The sequence below is a fragment of the Nomascus leucogenys genome, chromosome 5 (genome assembly GCF_006542625.1).
Source record: "Nomascus leucogenys isolate Asia chromosome 5, Asia_NLE_v1, whole genome shotgun sequence".
NCBI lineage: Eukaryota > Metazoa > Chordata > Mammalia > Primates > Hylobatidae > Nomascus > Nomascus leucogenys.
Window position 1 is genome coordinate 44,841,127 of NC_044385.1, and position 21,534 is coordinate 44,862,660.

At 38.6% G+C, this 21,534-nt stretch overlaps 1 protein-coding gene across 6 annotated transcripts in view; it reads left to right on the plus strand.

Annotated features, from left to right (window-relative positions):
- Positions 1–21,534, plus strand: part of DNAJC6 (DnaJ heat shock protein family (Hsp40) member C6) — a 161,813-nt gene that overhangs the window by 112,343 nt on the left and 27,936 nt on the right. For all 6 annotated transcript variants that reach the window (XM_030812963.1, XM_030812964.1, XM_012506581.2 and 3 more), the window contains 4 exons: positions 12,684–12,806; positions 17,744–17,877; positions 19,259–19,453; positions 20,361–20,478. In XM_030812963.1, coding sequence (XP_030668823.1) covers positions 12,684–12,806; positions 17,744–17,877; positions 19,259–19,453; positions 20,361–20,478 — 570 coding nt within the window. The remainder of the gene's footprint in view (positions 1–12,683; positions 12,807–17,743; positions 17,878–19,258; positions 19,454–20,360; positions 20,479–21,534) is intronic.

A 21,534-nucleotide genomic window follows, 5' to 3' on the forward strand; every position in this document is an offset into this window, starting at 1 on the left:
GGCCACTGAATTCTGACTTACTCACTAAAAAAAGGCATTTTTTTCCCCTCTCAAGAACATCTCTAAATATTTTTGACTTAGCCTCTAGATATGATTGGTTCTGCAACTTCATTTGGGTCTATTAATAAATAGAATGGACTTTCTACGCATGGATCCTTTAAAAGTGAAACTTGATGTCAAATGTGTAAAATGATAGCTGGTTGACAATGCTGTGTATCTAGGATCTTAGCTTTGATGCTGGAACACACTTCGTTCCAAATTCCAGTTACCGTTGGTAATCTCTGGGCCTCAGTTTCCAGATCTGTAAAATACACAAGAAAATTGGTGTACATGCTTTGTAAGGCTCCTTCCTGCCCTAATATTCAATAAGATATGGGAGAGTTTTAAGGACCTCTTTTTCAGCGTATTCTGAGAACAGTCTCAAATTTTGGTGTGCATCAGAATCACTTGGAGGGCTTGTTAAACACAGACTTCTGATTCAGAAGGACAAGGGAGGCATAAGAATCTGCATTTCTAACAGCTTCCTGGGGGCTGCTCCTGATGTTGCTGCGGGGACCACTCTTTGATAAAGCACTGATAACGCCATTCTGAAGTGGTTTGATCTAAATTGCCATTCTATAATGAAGATTTTAAATGCATCTCTTTAAAATCTTCTGTAATAAAATAACCTTCCAACTCTTATTCCATCTATTAGCTAATTCAGAACAAGTGAATTAACATCAAACAAAAATGTGGATAGATGTTTTGTTCTTAATGTAAAGGCAAATCTTTTGAATTATTTTTCTCGATTGGAGGCTAAGTCAGTGCCATTATTTTCATAATTTAAGGACTGTGGAACATCCTACACAATACTTCATAGAAATTTTATTTGACCTTGAAAGATCTGTGATAATCTGGAGCATTTTCCCTCTGAAAGTAAATAAAGATATCATTATGGAAGCATTTATACATATAAAGATGTCTCTTTGTATAATATTTATAAAAGGCAATCTCTATAAAGATGTTTTTAATGAAAGGCATCTATCAGTGTAACTGAAGATTTTGTGACTGGACTTAAGGGTTTACCAAAGAAATCAGAGATTACATATTAAACACCTACCCTGGGCTGCTCTTACTTGCCCTGGAAGAGGAGGGAGCATTTTTTTTTTTTTGGATACCTAGAACAGTTCCTGTCATAGATAATCAATGTTTTTAAAAAGCATGAATATGGAAAGAATTGTTAAACACTATAGATATAAAATAAATATTTGGTTTGTGTTCTCAAGACACCTAAGCCTAGTTGGCGAGAGAACCCAGGACGTTCTAAAGATAAGTACAAATAATATTTACAATACCTGCCAAGGGAGATTAGTAAAGGGAGACACCAGTGACAGCTAGACCTTAGAGCAGGAGAAAGGCTTATATAGGTCAGCAGAGTGGGGTTATTTCTTGCCTATGCAAATTATAAAATATCTTGTGAGTCTCTTGATGATCTAGCCTCTATCTGCTTCTCTAACTTCATCTTTTACCACTCTTCATTGCCCAAAAACCATATGCTCCAACTAGGGATATGCATGTGCTCATGTGCACACAGACACACGCAATCTTCTTTCATGAGCTACTCCTTCTCCCTTAAAAGCTACCCATGTCACACACCCTTCGTCTCCTTCCTTCCTTCCTTCCTTCCTCCCTTCATTCCTTCCTTCTTCTTCTTCCTCTTCTTCTTCCTCCTCCTCCTCCTCTTCTGCTTCTGCTGCTTCTGTTTCTGCTTCTCCTCCTCCTCCTCCTTCTTCTCCCTTCCTCCTTCCTTCCTTCCTTCCTTCCTCCCTCCCTCCCCTCCTCCTCCCCTCCTCCTCCTCTTCCTCCTTCTTCTCCCTTCCTCCTTCCTTCCTCCATCCCTCCCCTCCCCCTCCCCCTCCCCCCCCCTCCCCTCCTCCTTCTTCTTCTTCTTCTTCTTCTTCTTCTTCTTCTTCTTCTTCTTCTTCTTCTTCTTCTCCTTCTCCTCCTCCTCCTCCTCCTCCTCCTTCTCCTCCTTCTTCTTCTTCCCCCACCCCTCCCGTCCCTCCCCTCCCCTTCCCTTCCGTTTCCTTCCAAAAGTGCCTCACTCAGTTGTCCAGGCTGGAGTACAGTGGCATGATCTTAGCTCACTGCAACCTTCGCCTCCTGGGTTCTGATTCTTGTACCTCAGTCACTCAAGTAGCTGGGATTACAGATGTGTGCCACTATGCCCAGCTAATTTTTGTATATTTAGTAGAGATGATTTTGCCATGTTGGCCAGGCTGGTCTTGAATTCCTGGCCTTAAGTGATCCACCTGCCTCAGCCTCCCAAAGTGCTGGGATTATAGGTGTGAGCCACCACCCCCAGCCCATCTTCTTCTTTATTTGCCTAATTTTGCTAAGGAGAAGATTTCCACATGCCACGAGGCTTTTCCAATTCTTTCTCCTAAAACACAGGATTGCACTACATCTTTAGCTCTTCCTAGATAGTCCTAGAATTTGGCAGAATGCAAGTGGATCCTCTGACCTGTCTCCTTTACCCTTAGTTGCATCTCAGGGAGGCAGTCCCAAAGCCATAGTATTTCCATCTTACCGTTGTTTTTGATTTGCCTACATCTCTTTTCAAACTCCTAGAGCTTTCTTTCCCCAGCACTAACACTGTGAATGGATTTGCATCTCATTGTTGCATGACTTAGAAAAGTTTTCTTTGTTTTTACCTTTCAGTTCATGAGGACTAGAAGCATTTCTTACTCCTTCCAGTTCTGTGGAGTGCTACGTCTGAAATTAAACCTTATTTCATAAATGTTGACGGTAGAGTCTACCATAAATACTAAACATTGGAACTGGTTTTATTTATAGATTCATAAGGGTGTATAAAGTCATAGGAATTTTTTATTTATAAACTCTTGGGAGTCTGGATCTGCCCACGTCATATACCTCTGTGCCTTGAAACCTGAATTCAGTCATTTTACATGATGATTCTGTGATTGTTTGTGTATGTTCAAACCTGCATTTGAGGATGTAGGTAGTGATGTTGGCAAAGACAGGCTGTTTCCAGGAAGATTTTACTTTGCTGAAGGTTGTCATTCTGTATTTTGATTCACTTTTTTTCTTAGAAGCCACACTGGTTGACAGGAATTGTATGAAATAATCAATACTGTTTTCCTCATTTTTCCATTACGTATTTGCATATGTCACAGAATGTTAAAATAGGACTTTGTTTCGTCTCAGTTAGCAGAGGCTACAACTCAAAACAACGCATAGCACATAGCCCAGCATTCAAAAGCGAAGTACTAGAATACCTATTCAAGGACTGCAAAGGATGTGTTGAACCTCAGGTGTTTTTATTTTTTTCAATTTTTTTTTGACTCTTTATAGCCAATATCCACCTTGAGGAAATAAGAGTACTGATGCTGACAATGAAGTCCTGGAGACCAACAAAATGCATCAGTTAAACCAGATGTTCATAATGACTCCTCTGTGTATGTAGATCTATTGGTAGGCTTCAGAGAGCATAACCATCTGTTTCCACTCCTTTAAAAAAATTATTGTGGTAAAATATACATAATATAAACTTATTGTAACCATTTGTAGCATACAATTTCAGTGGCATTAATTATATTCCCAATGTTGTATAACCAACACCACTATTTATACTTAAACCTTTCTCATCATCCCCAACATAAACACTGTTCCCATCCACTCCATGCATATGTGTGTGTATGCATGTATACACTGATTTGGTTTCTGCATAGAAGGTTTATAGCTGTGCCCCAGAATATCAGGAACCTTTACACATTTCTTGGCATTACTGTTGGCAATAAATGGAAAGCTGGATGAATGGACACCAAGTCTAACCTGACTCCAAAGTTCTTAAGTTCTGATTAATGCTATTCTAGGGCCACTTTGTCTCTCCTCCTTCCACTGTTCACCCAGGAAGGACGGTATGGTGACAGAGTCCTTCTAGGAGCAAAGAAATCTGCAGCCCAGCTGGTTCTTTTAGACTCTACCCTCTTAACTATTTCTAGATGACATAATCTTCTAGGATTTCTTTCCCTTTGGGAGCAATTTGATTTTTGGAAAATGTATTATCAACTTGGCTGTCTTAAAGGACTCATGATTGAAGGTCAATGTTTTTACCCCTTTTTCTTCCTGAGCACACCAGAGAGGTCGCTATAGCTCCCAGTTGTTTCTGCATTGGTGGGAGGTTGGTAGGAGATTGGCTGGTGTGGGGCAAGTTTATAGCTCATACTTCATCTCTCACTTTGCCACCATGCCTCAGTGTCAGGACAGGAAATAACTGGAGTGAAAAAAGCAATCCCTGGCCTGGGGGCCAGAGGACCAGAGACTCCCACATTCTAGTTATGAAGCCTTCCATGAATTGAGTGTCTTAACCCTGTTAAAATACAGCCATCACTTGAAGCTGTAATCACTCTACAAATGCAAGATGGAGTTATTGTTATAAGTCATCAGACAATATAGTATAATGGAGAGTGCACAAATTTTATTTTTTTAAACTGAGATGAAGCCATATAGTGTATACAAACTTTAGACTTTAAAAATTACCCTAGGTTCACATCTCAGCTGTTCTTCTTCCTGGGCAAGTCACTTTTACCTCTCCTTGGACTCGTTTTTCTCCTGTGTAAAATGGATATGCCAATAAGAGAGTGCCTATCTCACAAGCACTCTTAAAATTTTTTTTGTAGGTTTGTTGTAAGGAATAAATTTGATAGCAGTGTCTTGCTTAGAGTCATCATTCAGTAAGTAGTAGCTATGATTAACATTGGTAATAATAAAATGGTACAATAAATGATTGACTGAATTATCCCCATCCTCCAAAAATGGTGCGTGATTCATAAAACACTAGATATGGCAATTAAGTCATACCCTCTGTAGAAGCTTTCATTCCTATGCTTAGTGAATGGCTGCTTCTGCCCATCCTATCTTGGGCAAGGGATGATGGAGAGATGAAAATCGAATGGCATCCAGCCCTAGCGATGATTTGGCCTCTTTTTCCCACCGGGTGGTATCATAGCAGCCATGTAATCTGTATGGTGTCCTCTGATGCTAAGCAAGCCCAGGAGGTGTTCAAGGTGTTCAGGAAAACTGGAGACAGCATTGAGAAGTGTCAGTTACTGCATGAAGCTGTGAACCCCAGAGAGCTACAAAAATAGCTTGCAGTGATTGAATTCCTTTTTTATTTTGTTGGTTTTGTTTATGCCTTAATGTTTTCCCCTTTTAGACAGAGCACACGCTTTTAAAAAATTCTAATTGTATGTTTGCTTAATGGTGTATAATTATATATCAAGTAAATATATAATTATGGAGTACTTTAAATTAATATTATTTGCTTGATTGAGTTAATGATTCTGGAGCTATTAGCCTATTGTGCTAAGAATAATTTAGCCAACTTTTAGCTGAGACTCATTACAGATATTGACATTTGGTGTGTGTGTGTGTGTGTGTGTGTGTGTGTGTGTGATAGCTAGTTTTTAAAACCTTCAGAAATATTGCTGGGGAAATAAATTTTCTATACTTTCATTCTGTTACAGTCTAAAAAAACCCAATAAAATTGGTTCACCTGTTCCCTCCTCAAGATATGGTACATGTGGACAAATCTTATTATAAAAATAGATTGCCAAATGGGGTTCATTCCTTTATTCTTTCACTCATTCATTCACTCAGCAAATACCTGCTGAATACCTACCACATGAGCAACACATGCACAGTGGACACTGGGGTTACAAAAATGAGTAAGTTATGGTCTCTCTTCTCATGGAGCTCGGTGTCTAGAAGGGGAGACAGGTATAAGCAGTTTATTCAGTACAGCTTGACCACAAGCTAGCATTTACTGTGTTTATGTTGTGCTACTTAATTCTGACAACAATCCTATAATGCTCGTTTATACTTTACACACTAGATAATTCAGGCCTGGAGAGGTTAGTAAGTTACCTAAGGTTAATCAAGTAGTAAATGGTAAATCCAGAGTGAAAATCCAGCCTGTGGATTTAACCATGTTGCTCTATTGAAAAAAGCTGTAATAGATGAAAATAAACAGGGGCATGAGTATAAAGATGACTAAGCATTTCTGTCTGTGAGTATTCGATAAACAGAGCCAATAGAACACTTGAACTTTTTTTCTTTTTTTAACATTTGAGTTAAAATATGCATATATAATGTACCATTTTTACCATTTTAAGTGTACAGTTTAATTACATTTATATTATTTTTTCCTCCTTCAAACCCCCTCCCACTCCTCTTCCTGGCCTCTGGTAACTACTAATCTACTCTTTATCTTCATGAGCTCCACATTTTTAGTTTCTGCATATGAGTAAAAAACATGCAATATTTCTCTTTCTGTGCTTGGGTTATTTCACTTATAATGGCCTCCAGTTCCATCCATGTTGCTGCAAATGGCAGGATTTCATTCTTTTTTATGTGAATGATATTTCATTGTGTATGTATACCACATTTTATTTATTCATTCATCCATTGGTAGGCACTTAGGTTGATTCCATATTTTGGCTATTGTGAATAGTGCTGCAATAAACATGGGAGTGCAGCTTTATATTCGATATATTGATTTCCTTTCTTTTGGATATATACCCAGTTGTAGAATTGCTGGATCATATGGAACCTTCATACTGTTCTCCATAGTGATTGTACTAATTTACATTCCCACCAACAGTGTGTAAGAGTTCCCTTTTTCACATTTTCACCAGCATCTTGTATTACCTGCCTTTTTGATACAAACTATTTTAACTGAAGTGAGATGGCACTATATTGTGATTTTGATTTGCATTTCTCTAATTAGTGATGTTGGACATTTTTTCATATAACTGTATGCCATTTCTGTCTCTTCTTTTGAAGATCTGTTACTTCTGTTCAACTCTTTTGCCCAGTTTTTAATTTGTTTTTTTACTGTTGAGTTGTTTGAGCTCCTTATATATTCTGGTTATTAATTTCTTGTCAAATGAATAGTTCACAAGTATTTCCTGCCGTTCAGTGGGTTGTCTCTTCACTTCGTTGATCGTTTTCTTTGCTTTGCAGAAGCTTTTTAGCTTCATATACTGCCAGTTGTGTATTTTTGCTTTGGTTGTGTGTGCTTTTGAGGTCTTCCACAAGAAATTTTTGTCCAGCTCAATGTCCTGGAACATTTCTCTAATGTTTTCTTCTAGTTGTTTTATATTTTTGGGTTTTGGATTCAAGTTTTTAATCCATTTTGATTTGATTTTTGTATATAGTGAGAGATATAGGTCTATTTTCATTTTTCCGCATATAGTTACCCACTTTTCCCAGCACCATCTATGTAAAAGACTGTCCTCTCCCACTGTAAGTTCTTGGCATCTTTGTCAAAGATGAATTGGTGGTAAATGCGTGGACTTATATCTGGGTTCTCTATTTTGTTCCATTAGTCCATGTGCCTGTTTTTATGCCAGTACCATGCTGTTTTGGTTACGGTAGCTTTATAATAAACTTTGAAGTCAGATAATGTGATGCCTCTAACTTTGTTCTTTTTGCTCAGGGTGGCTTTGGCTATTTGGAGTCTTTTGTGGTTCCACATACATTTTAGGGTTTTTTTTTTTAATTTCTGTGAAGAATGTCATTGGTATTTTGATAGAGATTGCATTGAATCTGTACATTGCTTTGGGTAGTATTGCCATTTTAACAATATTATTTCTTCTAATCCATGAGCATGGAATACCTTTCCTTTTTTTGTGTCCTCTTCTATTTTTTTCATCAGTTTTATAGTTCTTCTTGTGTAGATCTTTCACTTCTTTGGTTAGATTGATTCCCAGGTATTTTATATTTTTTGTAGCTATTGGAAATGGCATTGGTTTCTTGATTTCTTTTTCAGATTGTTGGCTGTTAGTACATATGAATGCTGTTGATTTATGCATGTTGGTTGTGTATTCTGCAACTTTACTGAATTCGTTTGTCAGTTTTAACAGTTTTTTTGGTGGAGTGTTTAGGTTTTTCTAGCCATAAGATCATGTTGAGTTCGAACAAGGGTAATTTGACTTCTTCCTTTCCAATTTAGATGTCCTTTATTTCTTTTTTTGCCTAATTGCTCTGGCCAGGACTTCCAGTATTATGTTGAATAATAGTGGCGAAAGTGGGTATCGTTGTTGTGTTCCATTCTTTAGAGGAAAGGCCTTCAATTTTCCTCCATTCAGTACGATGTTAGCCATGGATTTGTCATAGATGGCCATTATTATTTTGAGGTATGTTCCTTCTATATCTATTTTCATGAAGTTTTTTTTTTTTTTTTTTTTTTTTTTGAGATGGAGTTTTGCTGTCACCCAGGCTGGAGTGCAGTGGCGTGATCTTGACTCACTGCAATCTCCGCCTCCTGGATTCAAGCAGTTCTCCTGCCTCAGCCTCCCAAGTAGCTGGGAATACAGGCACCTGCCACCATGCCCGGCTAATTTTTGTATTTTTGGTAGAGATGGGGTTTCACCATGTTGGCCATGGCTGGTCTCAAACTCATGACCTCAAGTCATCTGCCTGTCTCAGCCTCCCAAAGTGCTGGGATTATAGGTGTGAGCTGCCGAGCCCGGCCTCATGAGGATTTTTATCATAAAGGGATGTTGAATTTTATCACATACTTTTTCAGCATCTATTGAAATAATCATGTATTTTTTGTTCTTGATTCTATTAATGTGGTATATAACATTTATTGATTTGCATATATTGAGCCATCCCTGAGGTAAAACTTTTTTTTTGTTTTTTGGAGATGGAGTCTCACTCTGTTACCCAGGCTGGAGTGCAGTCATGTGATCGGCTCACTGCAAGCTCTGCCTCCCGAGTTCACGCCATTCTTCTGCCTCAGCCTCCCGAGTAGCTGGGACTACGGGTGCCCACCACCACGCCCAGCTATTTTTTTTGTATTTTTAGTAGAGACGGGATTTCACTGTGTTAGCCAGGATGGTCTCGATCTCCTGACCTTGTGATCCGCCCACCTCAGCCTCCTGAAGTGCTGGGATTACAGCTGTGAGCCACCACGCCTGGCCATGAAGTGAATCTTTATTGATAATGGTGAATGATCTAGTTAATGTGTTGTTGCATTTGTTTTGCAAGTATTTGGTTGAGGATTTTTGTATCTGTGTTCTTCAGTGATACTGGCCTGTAGTTTTCCTTCTTTGTTGTATCCTTCTCTAGTTTTAGTATCAGGTAATGCTGGCTTTGTAGAATGAGTTCGAAAGTATTTCCTCTTCTTCCATTTTTTAAAAAATAGTTTGAGTAGGATTAATATTAGTTCTTTTTTAAATATTTGGTAGAATACAGCAGTGAATCCGTGAGGACCTGGGCCTTTCTTTGATAGGAGAATTTTTATTACAGCCTCAATCTCATTACTTGTTACTGGTTTGTTGAGGTTTCCTATTTCTTCATGGTTCGATCTTGGTAGGTTTTATGTGTCCAGGCATTTATCCATTTCTTCTAAGTTTTCTGATTTATTGGTATATAATTGTTCATAGTAGCCGTCTCTTATGAGTCTTTGTATTTCTGAGGTCTCAGTTGTTAGGTCTCCTTTTTCATTCCTGGTTTTATTTATTTGGGTCTTCTCTCTCTTTTTCTTAGCTTACCTAGAGGTTTATTGATTTTGTATATTGTTTCAAAAAAACAACCTTTTATTTTGTCAATCTTTTTTTCTTTTTAGTTTTACTTTTCTTAATTTTTGCTCTGGTCTTTATTATTTCTTTCCTTCTAGTAATTTTGGCTTTAGTTTGTTCTTGCTTTTCTAGTTCCTTGAGGTGTATTGTTAGGTTGTTAATTTGAAGTCTTTCTACTTTTTCGATATAGGTGTTTATTGCTATAAACTTTCCTCTTAGTACTTCTTTTGCTGTATCCCATATGTTTTTGTATATTTGCATTTTAATTTGTTTCAAGAAATTTTTAAATTTCCTTCCTAATTTCTTCATTGACTCATTGGTTGTTTAATTTCCATGTGTTCATGTATTTTCCAAGGTTCCTTTTGTTATTTAGTTGTAAAGTTTTATTCCATTGTGGTCAGAGAAGATGCTTGGTATGAGTTCTATTTTATTTATTTATTTTATGTATTTATTTTTTTGAGATGAAGTCTTGCACTGTTGCCTGGGCTGGAGTGCAGTGGCGTGATCTCAGTTCACTGCAACCTCCACCTCCCAGGTTCAAGTGATTCTCCTGCCTCAGCCTCCTGAGTAGCTGGGATTACTGGCGCCTGGTACCACGCCCAGCTAATTTTTTGTATTTTTAGTAGAGTTTCACTGTGTTGGCCAGGCTGGTCTTGAACTCCTGACCTCGTGATCTGCCTGCCTTGGCCTCCCAAAGTGTTGAGATTACAGGTGTGAGCCACCACACCTGGCCAATTTCTGTGTTTTTGAATTTGTACAGACTCGTTTTGTGGACCATGGTCTATTCTAGAAAATGTTACATGTGCTAATGAAAAGAATATAAATTCTGCAGCAGTTGGGTAAAATATTCAGTAAATGTCAATAAGTACTATTAGATCTTGAACCTGGATTTTAAAAGATGAATTGAAGTTTACCAAGAGAAGAAAATACATTGCAGACAGAAAGGAGCTTGTACAAATGTACATTTTATGATTCCTTTGACAGCAAAATGTATCTTCCCAGTTATTCTGTATTTTTAGTCAGTAAGTCATTTCCATTCCTTGAAAACAAACACATCAATGGGGAATATATATGTGGGTAAAGATTAGACCAGAAACAGTCCTGAATCGTGTTGGGTAAAAGGGGCAAGCCATCATAAAGTTTAAATTGACAGAGGCCAATACTAGATCACCCTGGACTGTTTGGGAGCTATGCCAAACATTTAAAATACTTTGTTTAATAAACCATACTTGTCCCTCCCAAAAGTATATGAAAGTGGGTAACCTGGAAGGTCTTCTGCCATTTGCCCCACAGTCATCTTGTAGAAAAATGTTACAAATTAACAAAAAAGAATGGGCTTTCTTGGCAGCCCCAGAGAGAGAAACTCAATGTGTTTGCTTTTAGATGTCAGCTCTACCAAGAGCACAGATAATTTTCCAGTCATATTTTGATTATTTATTATCTGGTTACCAGAAAAGGGCTAATCAAACAAATTCCTCTTGCCTCCCTTTCCCATGGTCAAATAGAAGGAATTGAGACATTTGGGATTGCAGAGCACATTCTGACATCATCTGTATGAAGCCTCTTCTTTCTCCAGAATTCTGTATCTCAGGAAATAGCACTTCTTGTATCCTTCTATTCAGCCATTCAAGCTGGAAACCTGGAGTTCAGGCTTGACTCTTTCCTCTCTCTCCCCTGACACACTCTTCAGTACACCCCTGCACATGCACACACTGCCACCATGTATCTATCACCTGTCTTATGTCCAGGTGTCCCACCACCTCTCTATCTGCTGAGTCCCTCAAGTGTGTTTGTAGCCCACTGCTACTCAGCTAGCCTTAGCCACCATCATCCCTTACTGACACTCCTCACCAACCTCCTGACTGGTCTCCCTACCTTTAGGATCTTGTTATCCATTTCTATTCTCCATACTGGAGCCTGAAAGATTTTTGGAAATGTAGATCTGAGAGTCATTCTCCTTCTTAAATATTCTCCCAGCTCCTTAACAAGACTGTATGATCTGGCCCTTCAGTCTACACTCTCACCATGAAGGACTTCATTTTTTTCAAACATGGCCAGTCCTGACTGCAGGGCTTTGCTCTGGCAGTTACCTGATAAAATGATAACTGCCAACATTTATTATCACTCTGGGTGTGTCAGATACTGAGCTAAGCTCTTGAAGTACCTGTTCATGTAGTATCCTGTGAGTTATGTAAGAGGTACTGTTCACCACATTTTATGAAGAAAGAGAGGCTTAAAGTCGTTATGAAGTTTGTCCAAATTAAGCTTCTCATTGTTGTTTCTTAGCTAAATTAGTAAATATGTAATCAACTAGGGATCATGCCGTAACAGTATTTTGAGGCAAATGATAATGTCAGCCAGTGTGCTGTTGTAACATGATGATTTATATTCAGAAGATCTGGGCTGCAGTGCTGGCGCTGAGCAGCAGTGTGACTCTGGATAACCTCTGAGAGTCAGTTTTCTCATCTGCAAAATGGGGATTATATTAATACCTGTCTTAGATTATTGTTGCATGGATCAGAGCCAAGCAATATTCCTAGAACTTAGTTGATAATCCATAATATGTGAAAAGAATATGCATGTTAAATGAATGAAAATGCCAAGGGTTTCCCCTGTAAGTTGTGTCCTTTGATTAAAAGAGAAAAAAAAATAGATTCATGCACAAGCCTGCCTTTGGCTCACTCTGTAGCACTTTTCATGTTATCACGAGAGCTGGGATAAATTAGAGATGGTGCAGGACTTCTAACCCTATAATTAAACATTTGAGGGGAGGTCAAAACATTTTATGCTTAATGGAAATGAAATTCTATATAACCTCACAGAATAGAAAAAATCCAAGGATGTACTTGAAATGGTCTAGTTTAATTTAAAATGTGCTGTAAAATGTGTTTTCATACTTTTACTGAAAGAGAATTCTTTAATTAAAAAAATTGCTGTGTTAAACACCCTCTTCTTCATGCATTTCGACCCTGTTCCTGCCTATATTAAAAGAGGATGTGGTATCACTTCCAGAAGATGTTGTTTGGTGTGATAACCTGCTTATGAAGAGGAAGTTGCTGGAGGAATTCATTTCCTTTTGCTGTGTTCCCTTAGGTCTCAGAATGCAGTTGGCCCATTAGGCAGGCTCCCAGTCTGCACAACCTTTTTGCTGTGTGTCGGAATATGTATAACTGGCTACTGCAGAATCCCAAAAATGTCTGTGTTGTCCACTGCTTGGTGAGTAACCTTTTGTTGTTGGTGGTGATGGTTTGGTTTGGTCAAATATGGATGAGCCTGTACACAGTGGTAGACAGGTAACATTTGAGTTCAGTAGGATTTACTGAGCCCATATTTAGGAATTGGGTAATGTGAGAGTTGTAAAAATAAGAAAGGGATTTATTATTCTTGACTTAAAGCCTGACTACTAGTGGGAAAGGCAGATGTATACGCAACTCGCATAGTGTGGGGACTCTAGAATGTGCTAAGTATTATAAAGGAGGTAGAAACAGGAGTGGTGTGTGTACAGCTAAAAATGCCATTGACTTTTGTGTGAATAAAGTTAACATTAACATATTGGCGTATTTATTTTTTCTTCCTGTTTGTGTTTGAATAAAAATAAAAGAAAAAAGATGCCTATGTCCTTGTAAGAAGTCACATAGATTGACTGTATTTTAGAGCATTCCCAGTGGGACTAATGGTTTTTCTGACCATCGACTTCCTAGAGTTCCTTTCCCTAACTCTTCTCAGAACTCTTTCCTGTCCTTTACAACTCAACTTTCAGGAAAATCCTTCTGACTCTTGAGTATTTTCACAATACAGACATTCCCATTACATCTAAATGTCTTCTGTGGCTTTTAATACTCTGTGTCATAGTAAGCTCTTCTCCTGCATATTTTCCCACTAGACTATTGTAATCTTGCAGGAAAGAACCATGCCTGTTTTTAAACTTTCATACTCCAGGCATAAAAGGCTTCAATAAGTGATTGAATACACAAATGGAATCTGAGCATTAATGCTGGAAATTTCAAAGCTTCTATAAATTTTAAAGCTTCTATAAACTTTAATGTATATATTTTTGCTATAGTATTACTTGATGATTCCCAACCCCCTGTCCTTTCTTGAGAGCCAGTTGGCTGAAACAGGAAAGAAAGTTGAAGAACATTTTTTCTTTCCTTTTACTTCACATCTCCAAACTCTTGGCAATAAAGGGAAAACACTTGGTGTTTGTAAGAACTTAATGTTAAAGACCAAAGGATTTTCCTTTCCAAGGCACAGCAGATGGTGTAACAGAACGGATTACTTTTAGGGAATAAGCAACCTTAAGCACCTTGGTGATTTTCTCTTCACTCAAGAATTTTCTGTAAGTTCAGAGAGTCTACATCTTACAACTTGATGGAGGAAAGATGGCTCAGCGGAGACCAGAAACTCCCAGTTCCAGTGATTCTTCATAAAGAGTAAAAACCCAATGAAGAAGAAAAAAGAAGAGGCAAACAAAAGATTATGGTTCTACAGGGTGCTCGATAAGCTTGCTCAAAAAGGACATGCATATGTTGGAAATCAATACCATGTCTTTGGGAAATGGAATTGAAGCTGGGGGAGGGAGTTTTTTTTTTTTTCTTTTTTGAGACGAAGTCTTGCTCTGTTGCCAGGCTGGAGTGCAGTGGCACAGTCTCGGCTCACTGCAACCTCCGCCTCCCAGGTTCAAGTGATTCTACTGCCTCAGCCTCCCAAGTAGCTTGGGACTACAGGCATGCACCACCACGCCCAGCTAATTTTTGTATTTTTAGTAGAGACAGGGTTTCACCATGTTGGCCAGGATGGTCTCGATCTCTTGACCTCGTGATCTGCCCGCCTCGGCCTCCCAAAGTGCTGGGATTACAGGCGTGACCCCACCAGGCCTCTTATTTTTTATCTTAATATACTACTGGTTATTATATTAAAAATAATAAGCATAGCTGGGCATGGTGGCTCACGCCTATAATTCCAGCACTTTGGGAGACCGAGGTGGGTGGATCACTTGAGGTCAGGAGTTCGAGACCAGCCTGGCCAACATGGTGAAACCCCATCTCTACCAAAAATGTAAAAAGTTAGCCAGGTGTGGTGCTATGCGCCTGTAATCCCAGCTACTCGGGAGGCTGAGGCAGGAGAATTGCTTGAACCTGGGAGGCGGAGGTTGCAGTGGGCCGAGATCCTGCCACTGCACTCCAGTCTGGGCAACAGAGTAGGATTCCCTCTCAAAATAATAATAATAATGATGATGATGATAATAATAATAATAATAATAGGCTATACTAGTCTTTTAATAAAAAACCAAAAGTTTTTAAAAGACCTGCATCACAGGTAAAAAGAGAGGCTACATATCCAAGAGCCATGGATCTGTGAAAAGAGTGTCAGGAAGGCTAAATTCTGAAAATAAATCAGATTAAGAAAAATATCCTTTTTTTAAAACTGTGTTTGGAATAAGAACAACAACAAATTCTTGAAGCATGTGGTATGATCTTAACTCCTTTATTCTGTTTTCTTTATCAGAGGGAACAAATGTCAAACTAGGAAGAACGTAACAATGATGTTTAAGACAAAGCTGGTAGGTAGCAAGATAGTAGGAGAGCCTCACAATCCTTCAGATTAATTCACTCTCAAGGCTTAAATTATGTGACACAATACCGAAAGCACTTGGAGAAGCAATTATGGATTTCATTTGTAATATGAAGAAACAGGAAGGAGAGGTGCCAGGCAAATGAAGAGGAGATTTTTTCCCAAAATATGGAAGGAGGTTGATCCTGGAAAGTTGTAGGCTTGTGAACCTGATGGTAATTCCAGGCACAATTCTGAGAAAGTTTTGCACAGATGATTTTAAACTCTTAGCAAAAAAGGAGTCTCCATTGGTTTGTTATGAGCACATATCAAACCAACAGAACATTTCACATGACTAACAGACTAGTTGAGATAGTTTATTGGAGTCCTGCAAGGTATTTCTTAGTTTTTTCTAGTCAGGATGGAGAAATGTGGCTAGGTTGTTATGTATTTAGTTGAGTTGGGGTTGAATATCTGCTTCCAAAGGTAGGTGATTAATGGATCACCTTTCTCCTGGGAGGAGGTTGTATTTAGTTATTCATTTTAATCAACAACTTTGATGAAGATGTGGAAATTCAGCTTATCAATTTTCTTAGAATTTTAAGGGTCACATAATGAATTTGGATTTTAAAAGTTCTTGTAGGTTGGTCACTTAACAAAAACTAACGATATGAAATTAAATACAAGATAAATGTAAAGTCCTGAATTCTGGTTTTAAAAGATTAAACATATTTGCACATTATCTTAACATGTCATCTGGAAAAAATCTAGGGGTTTTAGTGGATAGAGAGAATAATAAAAGCTTATGTTGTTACTTAGCTTGCATTTATACTAGTTTGGGCTGGGGTTATGTTAATAAAAGCATAGTGTCCAGAATAAAGAAGATGATATTTCTTCTCTAGTTTGGTCAGAACATATCTGATATCTTTCATTTCACATCTGGGCAGCACATTTAAGGTTGTCATTTTAAAACTTGAATTTGTTTAGAAGAAATGTGCTAAATGATTATGTCTCTTTTTTTTTTTTTTCTTGAGATGGAGTCTCGCTCTGTCGCCCAGGCTGGAGTGCAGTGGCGCAGTCTCGGCTCACTGCAAGCTCCGCCTCCCGGGTTCACGCCATTCTCCTGCCTCAGCCTCTCTGAGTAGCTGGGACTACAGGCGCCTGCCACCACGCCCGGCTAATTTTTTGTATTTTTAGTAGAGACGGGGTTTCACCGTGGTCTCGATCTCCTGACCTTGTGATCCGCCCACCTCGGCCTCCCAAAGTGCTGGGATTACAAGCGTGAGCCACCGCGCCCGGCCGATTATGTCTCTTAAAATGGAATATCAAATAAGGAAGAATAGAAGGGATTGAGTTTGTTTTAAAAGGGAATAGAAGCATTGATAGAAAGGGTATTTCAGATATGTGAAGGACTGCCATAGGGAGAAAGGAGTAGGTTTATTGTTTGTTCTCACGAAAGGATGAGGGTCATTGAGTGGAAGCTATGGAGGAATGAAATTCAACTCAACATATTCAGTATAAGGAAGGGCTCTGTAAACTGGAATCGGCTACTTCAAGTGGAAGTAATCTCCCTGTCACTTAAAGTATTCTAGAAGAAGCTAGGTCACATGTGTCAGGGATGTTACTGAATTTTGTCTTAATTAGCTTGAGCTGCTATAACAAATATACCATAGACCGGGTGGCTTAAACAACAGGAATGTAGTTCTGGAGGCTGGAAAGTCCAAGATCAAGGTGACTGCAGTTCTTTTCTTTCTTTTTTTCTTTTTGAAGACATGGGGTTTCACCATGTTGCCCAGGCTGGTCTCGACCTCCTGAGCTCAGGCAATCTGCTCACCTTGGCCTCCCAAAGTGCTGGGATTACAGACATGAGCCACTATGCCCAGCCAAGGTGTCTGCACTTGTAATGTCTGATGAGGGCCTGCTTCTGGGGTAGCAGATGGCTGTCTTCTTGTATCTTCACATGGCCAAGAGCAGAGGGAGATGACAGCAAGCTCTTTTGTCTGTTCTTATAAGGGCACAATTCCCATTCATGAGATCTCCACTCTCCCTACCTCATTACCTCCCCAAAGCTCCACCTCCTAATACCATCACATTAGGATTTCAGCATATGAATTCTGGGGCATACAAACATTCAGTCCACAACAGATTTATTTCTACATTGAATGAAGTTGAATCTGGTGAAGGTTCTTTATTTTATATGAATCTAGGAACATACTTTGCATGAGATACATATATGCCATATCCCAACAAGCAGCATTTACCTAACCTGTGAGCTCTTTACTTCCAATCCTAAACGAAGAGACTTCAACTTTTAATTCAACAAGTCCAAAATTAGTTTGAAGATTATATTATTTTTCAGTAAATATATACAAATCAAATTGGGCTTCTCAGATTAGAATCAATTTTATTCTAAGGATAAGTCTTTCCTTGCTGCCTTTGATTTAAAAAGCTGAAACAAATTTTGGTTTTCAAGTGAATAATTTTTAAACGAAAAGCACCCACAGTTAAGAGGATTTCTCCTCTCTCTCAATTGCAAATTCTGCCATTTTCAATGGAGAATGGCTAATTTGATCATGTTCATAATGATTTTTCTTTGACAGGATGGACGGGCGGCATCATCAATTCTGGTTGGTGCTATGTTCATTTTCTGTAATCTCTACTCTACTCCTGGCCCAGCCATTCGATTGCTATATGCAAAGCGACCAGGAATTGGACTTTCACCATCCCATAGGAGGTAAAATAAGCTAGATGCAGGGTAGGCACAGATGTAGTCTGACTGGTATCATGTACTGTTTTAAATATGCCTTATAAATTCTTTCATAAGTTTCTTTTACTTTATCTCTGTGTTAGTCCATTTTAATATTGCTATGAAGAACTACTTGAGACTGGGTAATTTATAAAGAAAAAGAGGTTCAATGGATTCACAGTTCCACATGGCTGGGGAAGCCTCACAATCATGGTGGAAGGCGAAGGAGGAGCAAAGGCACATCTTACATGGTGGCAGGCAAGAGAGCATGTGCGGGGAAACTGCCCTTTATGAAACTATCAGATCTCATGAGACTTATTCACTATCATGAGAACAGCATGGGAAAATCCACCCCCATGATTCAATTACCTCCCACTGGATCCCTCCCACAACATGTGGGGATTATGGGAGCTACAATTCAAGATGAGATTTGGGTGGGGACACAGCCAAACCACATCAATCTGGCATTATCCTGAACTATGGAAAAACTGAATTGGATTGGGATATTAGATTGTCATTCAGTTTGTAAGCCCCCACATGAAAATTTATGATGTTAAAACTAGAAGCAAACTTTAAAGAATACTTACATCCAACTTCCCTCATTTTACAGGTGAGGAAACTGGGACTCAAGACAGGTTGTGATTTGCCTCAGGTCTAATGCCCAGTGGACATAGCCAGAACAGCATTCTTGATCCCAGGCTCTAAGACCAGTCCCTTTTTGTTTTATTATACAGGTCTTTATTGAAAAACAGCAGTAGCTGGTTATACTTATCACTGGTGATCCTCCTGTGGGAAACCTGATTTAACAAAGGGAAATGCAAAAATACATAGAGAATAAAGTGTTTTAAAATTCATTTTTTCTTGTAACTCTGATATAGAAATAAAATAGATTACAAAAGATAATCTGAAAAATGGAATAAAAAAACTTTTCAGATAACATTCATTTTTCTTTTATCACAATTTCTTCATTTTTTTTAAAAACTACATCTCCTTAATTTTTTGGATTAAAAGTGCTTCTGATGATAAAATTCTAAAATTTATCCAAAGCCAAATTTTAGCTGATAAATTGGATCTGCTAGATAAAATAGGAATAGATGTTCAAATATTGAAGTACTATAAAATTCCCATAAGCTTTTTGATTTAATAAATACCCCATTATCAGTTCATTGGGGAAGTACAGCAATCTCAGTAGATAAAATCTTTCCTAAATTATTGGTTGCATTGTCTTTTGCTAGTTAATATTTAAGAAATTGATAGAATAAGTTTTTATTATAACAGTAATTTGCAAGAAGAATCTTCATAGCAAATATTGATTGCTTGCTTCTCCTGGTGTGATGGGCCCCAAGAGAGTGCCAACCTTCTGTTTCAGATACCTGGGCTATATGTGTGACCTACTGGCAGACAAGCCCTACCGCCCTCACTTCAAGCCTCTCACAATTAAGTCGATCACTGTCAGTCCAATACCCTTTTTCAACAAACAGAGGAATGGATGTCGCCCTTACTGTGATGTACTCATTGGAGAAACCAAAATATATTCGACTTGCACAGATTTTGAACGAATGAAGTAAGTCATGTTACTTTACTTCTTCCTGTATACTTCTCAATTCTCGTGTAAATGAGCAGGAATGAGTTGAATATATTCTTCCTGCAAGACTATATCATTGTGAAATAGCTGATATATAAAAAATGTTCAACATATGTGGTAATCATAGAAAAGTACAAGTAAATCAGGGGATGTTATGGCCCTTTTTCAAATCAAACCGTGATATAGGCTAAGGGACTAGCATAAGCTGTATAGAGGATTAAGACAGTGGAGGGGAACATAGGACACCTGGTCATTGAAGAAGGAGATGGCCTTGATGGGATTAGGTGAGGGTAATGGAAGAATCACTGATGAATGAGGTTTCTAAGTGAGCAACTAGGTAGACGGTGATGTAATTAAAGAAATTACAGAATCCATAATAAAGAGCAGGTGCCAGTGGGTGGTCATAGGGGATGTGGAGAGAAGGAAGTGGGTGGTAACATAACATGAAATTAGTTTGGAATAGATTGAATTTGAGGACTGGCATCCAAGACTTTCACGGAGCAAGACATTTCTGTTTGTATCCTGATCTCCAGTGGATTTTTTGTTCCCTTTATCTCTGCTTTTACTATTAATTTAAAGTTAAGAGAAGGCAAATACATAGGGGCTAGATGCATTTGAGGAAAATGAGATCTGCAAAGCAGGCATGGGCAATTGCAGTCCAGATGGGATGCAGAGAGGGGGCCTGGCATTAGACCAGCACCATCCCACTGCACAACCAGTTGGCACTGGCTGCACTCCTGTTTTTGCTCAAGATAGGAAATAGTTTCTGGGTCCAGGCCTGGGCAAACAGGCTTCTGAGCCAGAGCCACAGAGGACTATACCTGTGTCTGTGTGGTTGTACCAGATTGGACTCTCTTTCAATGTACATTTTGGTCTGTGTTTACAGAGAATATCGTGTCCAAGATGGAAAAATCTTCATTCCCTTGAACATCACTGTGCAAGGAGACGTGGTCGTTTCCATGTATCACTTGAGGTCAACCATTGGGAGCCGGCTACAGGCTAAGGTATGGTTTTTGGAAGAATCATGGCATAAGCTCATCTGAGTCTTCAATAGGAGTATTTCTGAATCTTTTCTCCCCGTCACTTTGGGCTTGAGTGACTTGTAGTTTTAGAATGAAAAAGAGCCTTTAAAGATTGCTTAGCTCATCTCCTTCATCTTACAGGGGAGGAACTGAGACTCAAAGAGGTTGTGACTTGCCCAAAGTCCTTGGCATGATGTCTGTGCCAGAGGGTGGCGGCTCTGGAACTCTTAGCAAACCATGCTCTTTAGAAGCCTGTAAGCTTTTCTTATAAGAAAATACACTTATAAGAAATACACCTGTAAGCCTATAAGCTTTTCTTATAGTGCCCCATTTGGATCAGTGTAAGGGAAGAGATTTCTACTGAGGATGTGGAATTAAGGGATTGTATTTTTTCAATTTTAAAAAATTGAGATAAAACCACATAACATAAAAGTCACCCTTTTAAAGTGTACAATGCAGTTGTTTTTAGTCTATTCAAAAGGTTGTGCAAACATCACCACTATCTAATTCCAGAACATTTTCATCACTCACAAAAGATACCCTGTACCTATAGCAGTCACTTCCTATCCCCTCTCCTCCATCACCTGGCAGCCACTGATCTACATTCTGTCTCTATGGGTTTGTCTATTTGGGACATTTTATTTAATGGAATCATACAATATGTGGCCATTTGAGGCTTCCTTCTCTCACTTAGAATAATGTTTTTGAAGCTTATTATGTTATAGCATGTGTCAGTACTTCATTATCTTATATGGCCAAATATTATTCCATTGTAATGTCACAATGTATTAATCTCTGTTGATAATCTCAGTTAATCATCAGTGGGTGAACATTTGGGATATTGCCATTTTTTTTGCTATTAGGAATAATGTGGCAAGTAACTGTGTTTTGAGTCATCACATATTGGCTAAGTGAGTGCTTTGTGCCAGCCATTGCTGAGGTTTTTAGGATTGACAAGAGTAAGACTATGTCTCTGCCTTTAAGGGACTCAATTTCACAAGGGAAATCCATATAAGTACAAATATGCATGATACCATA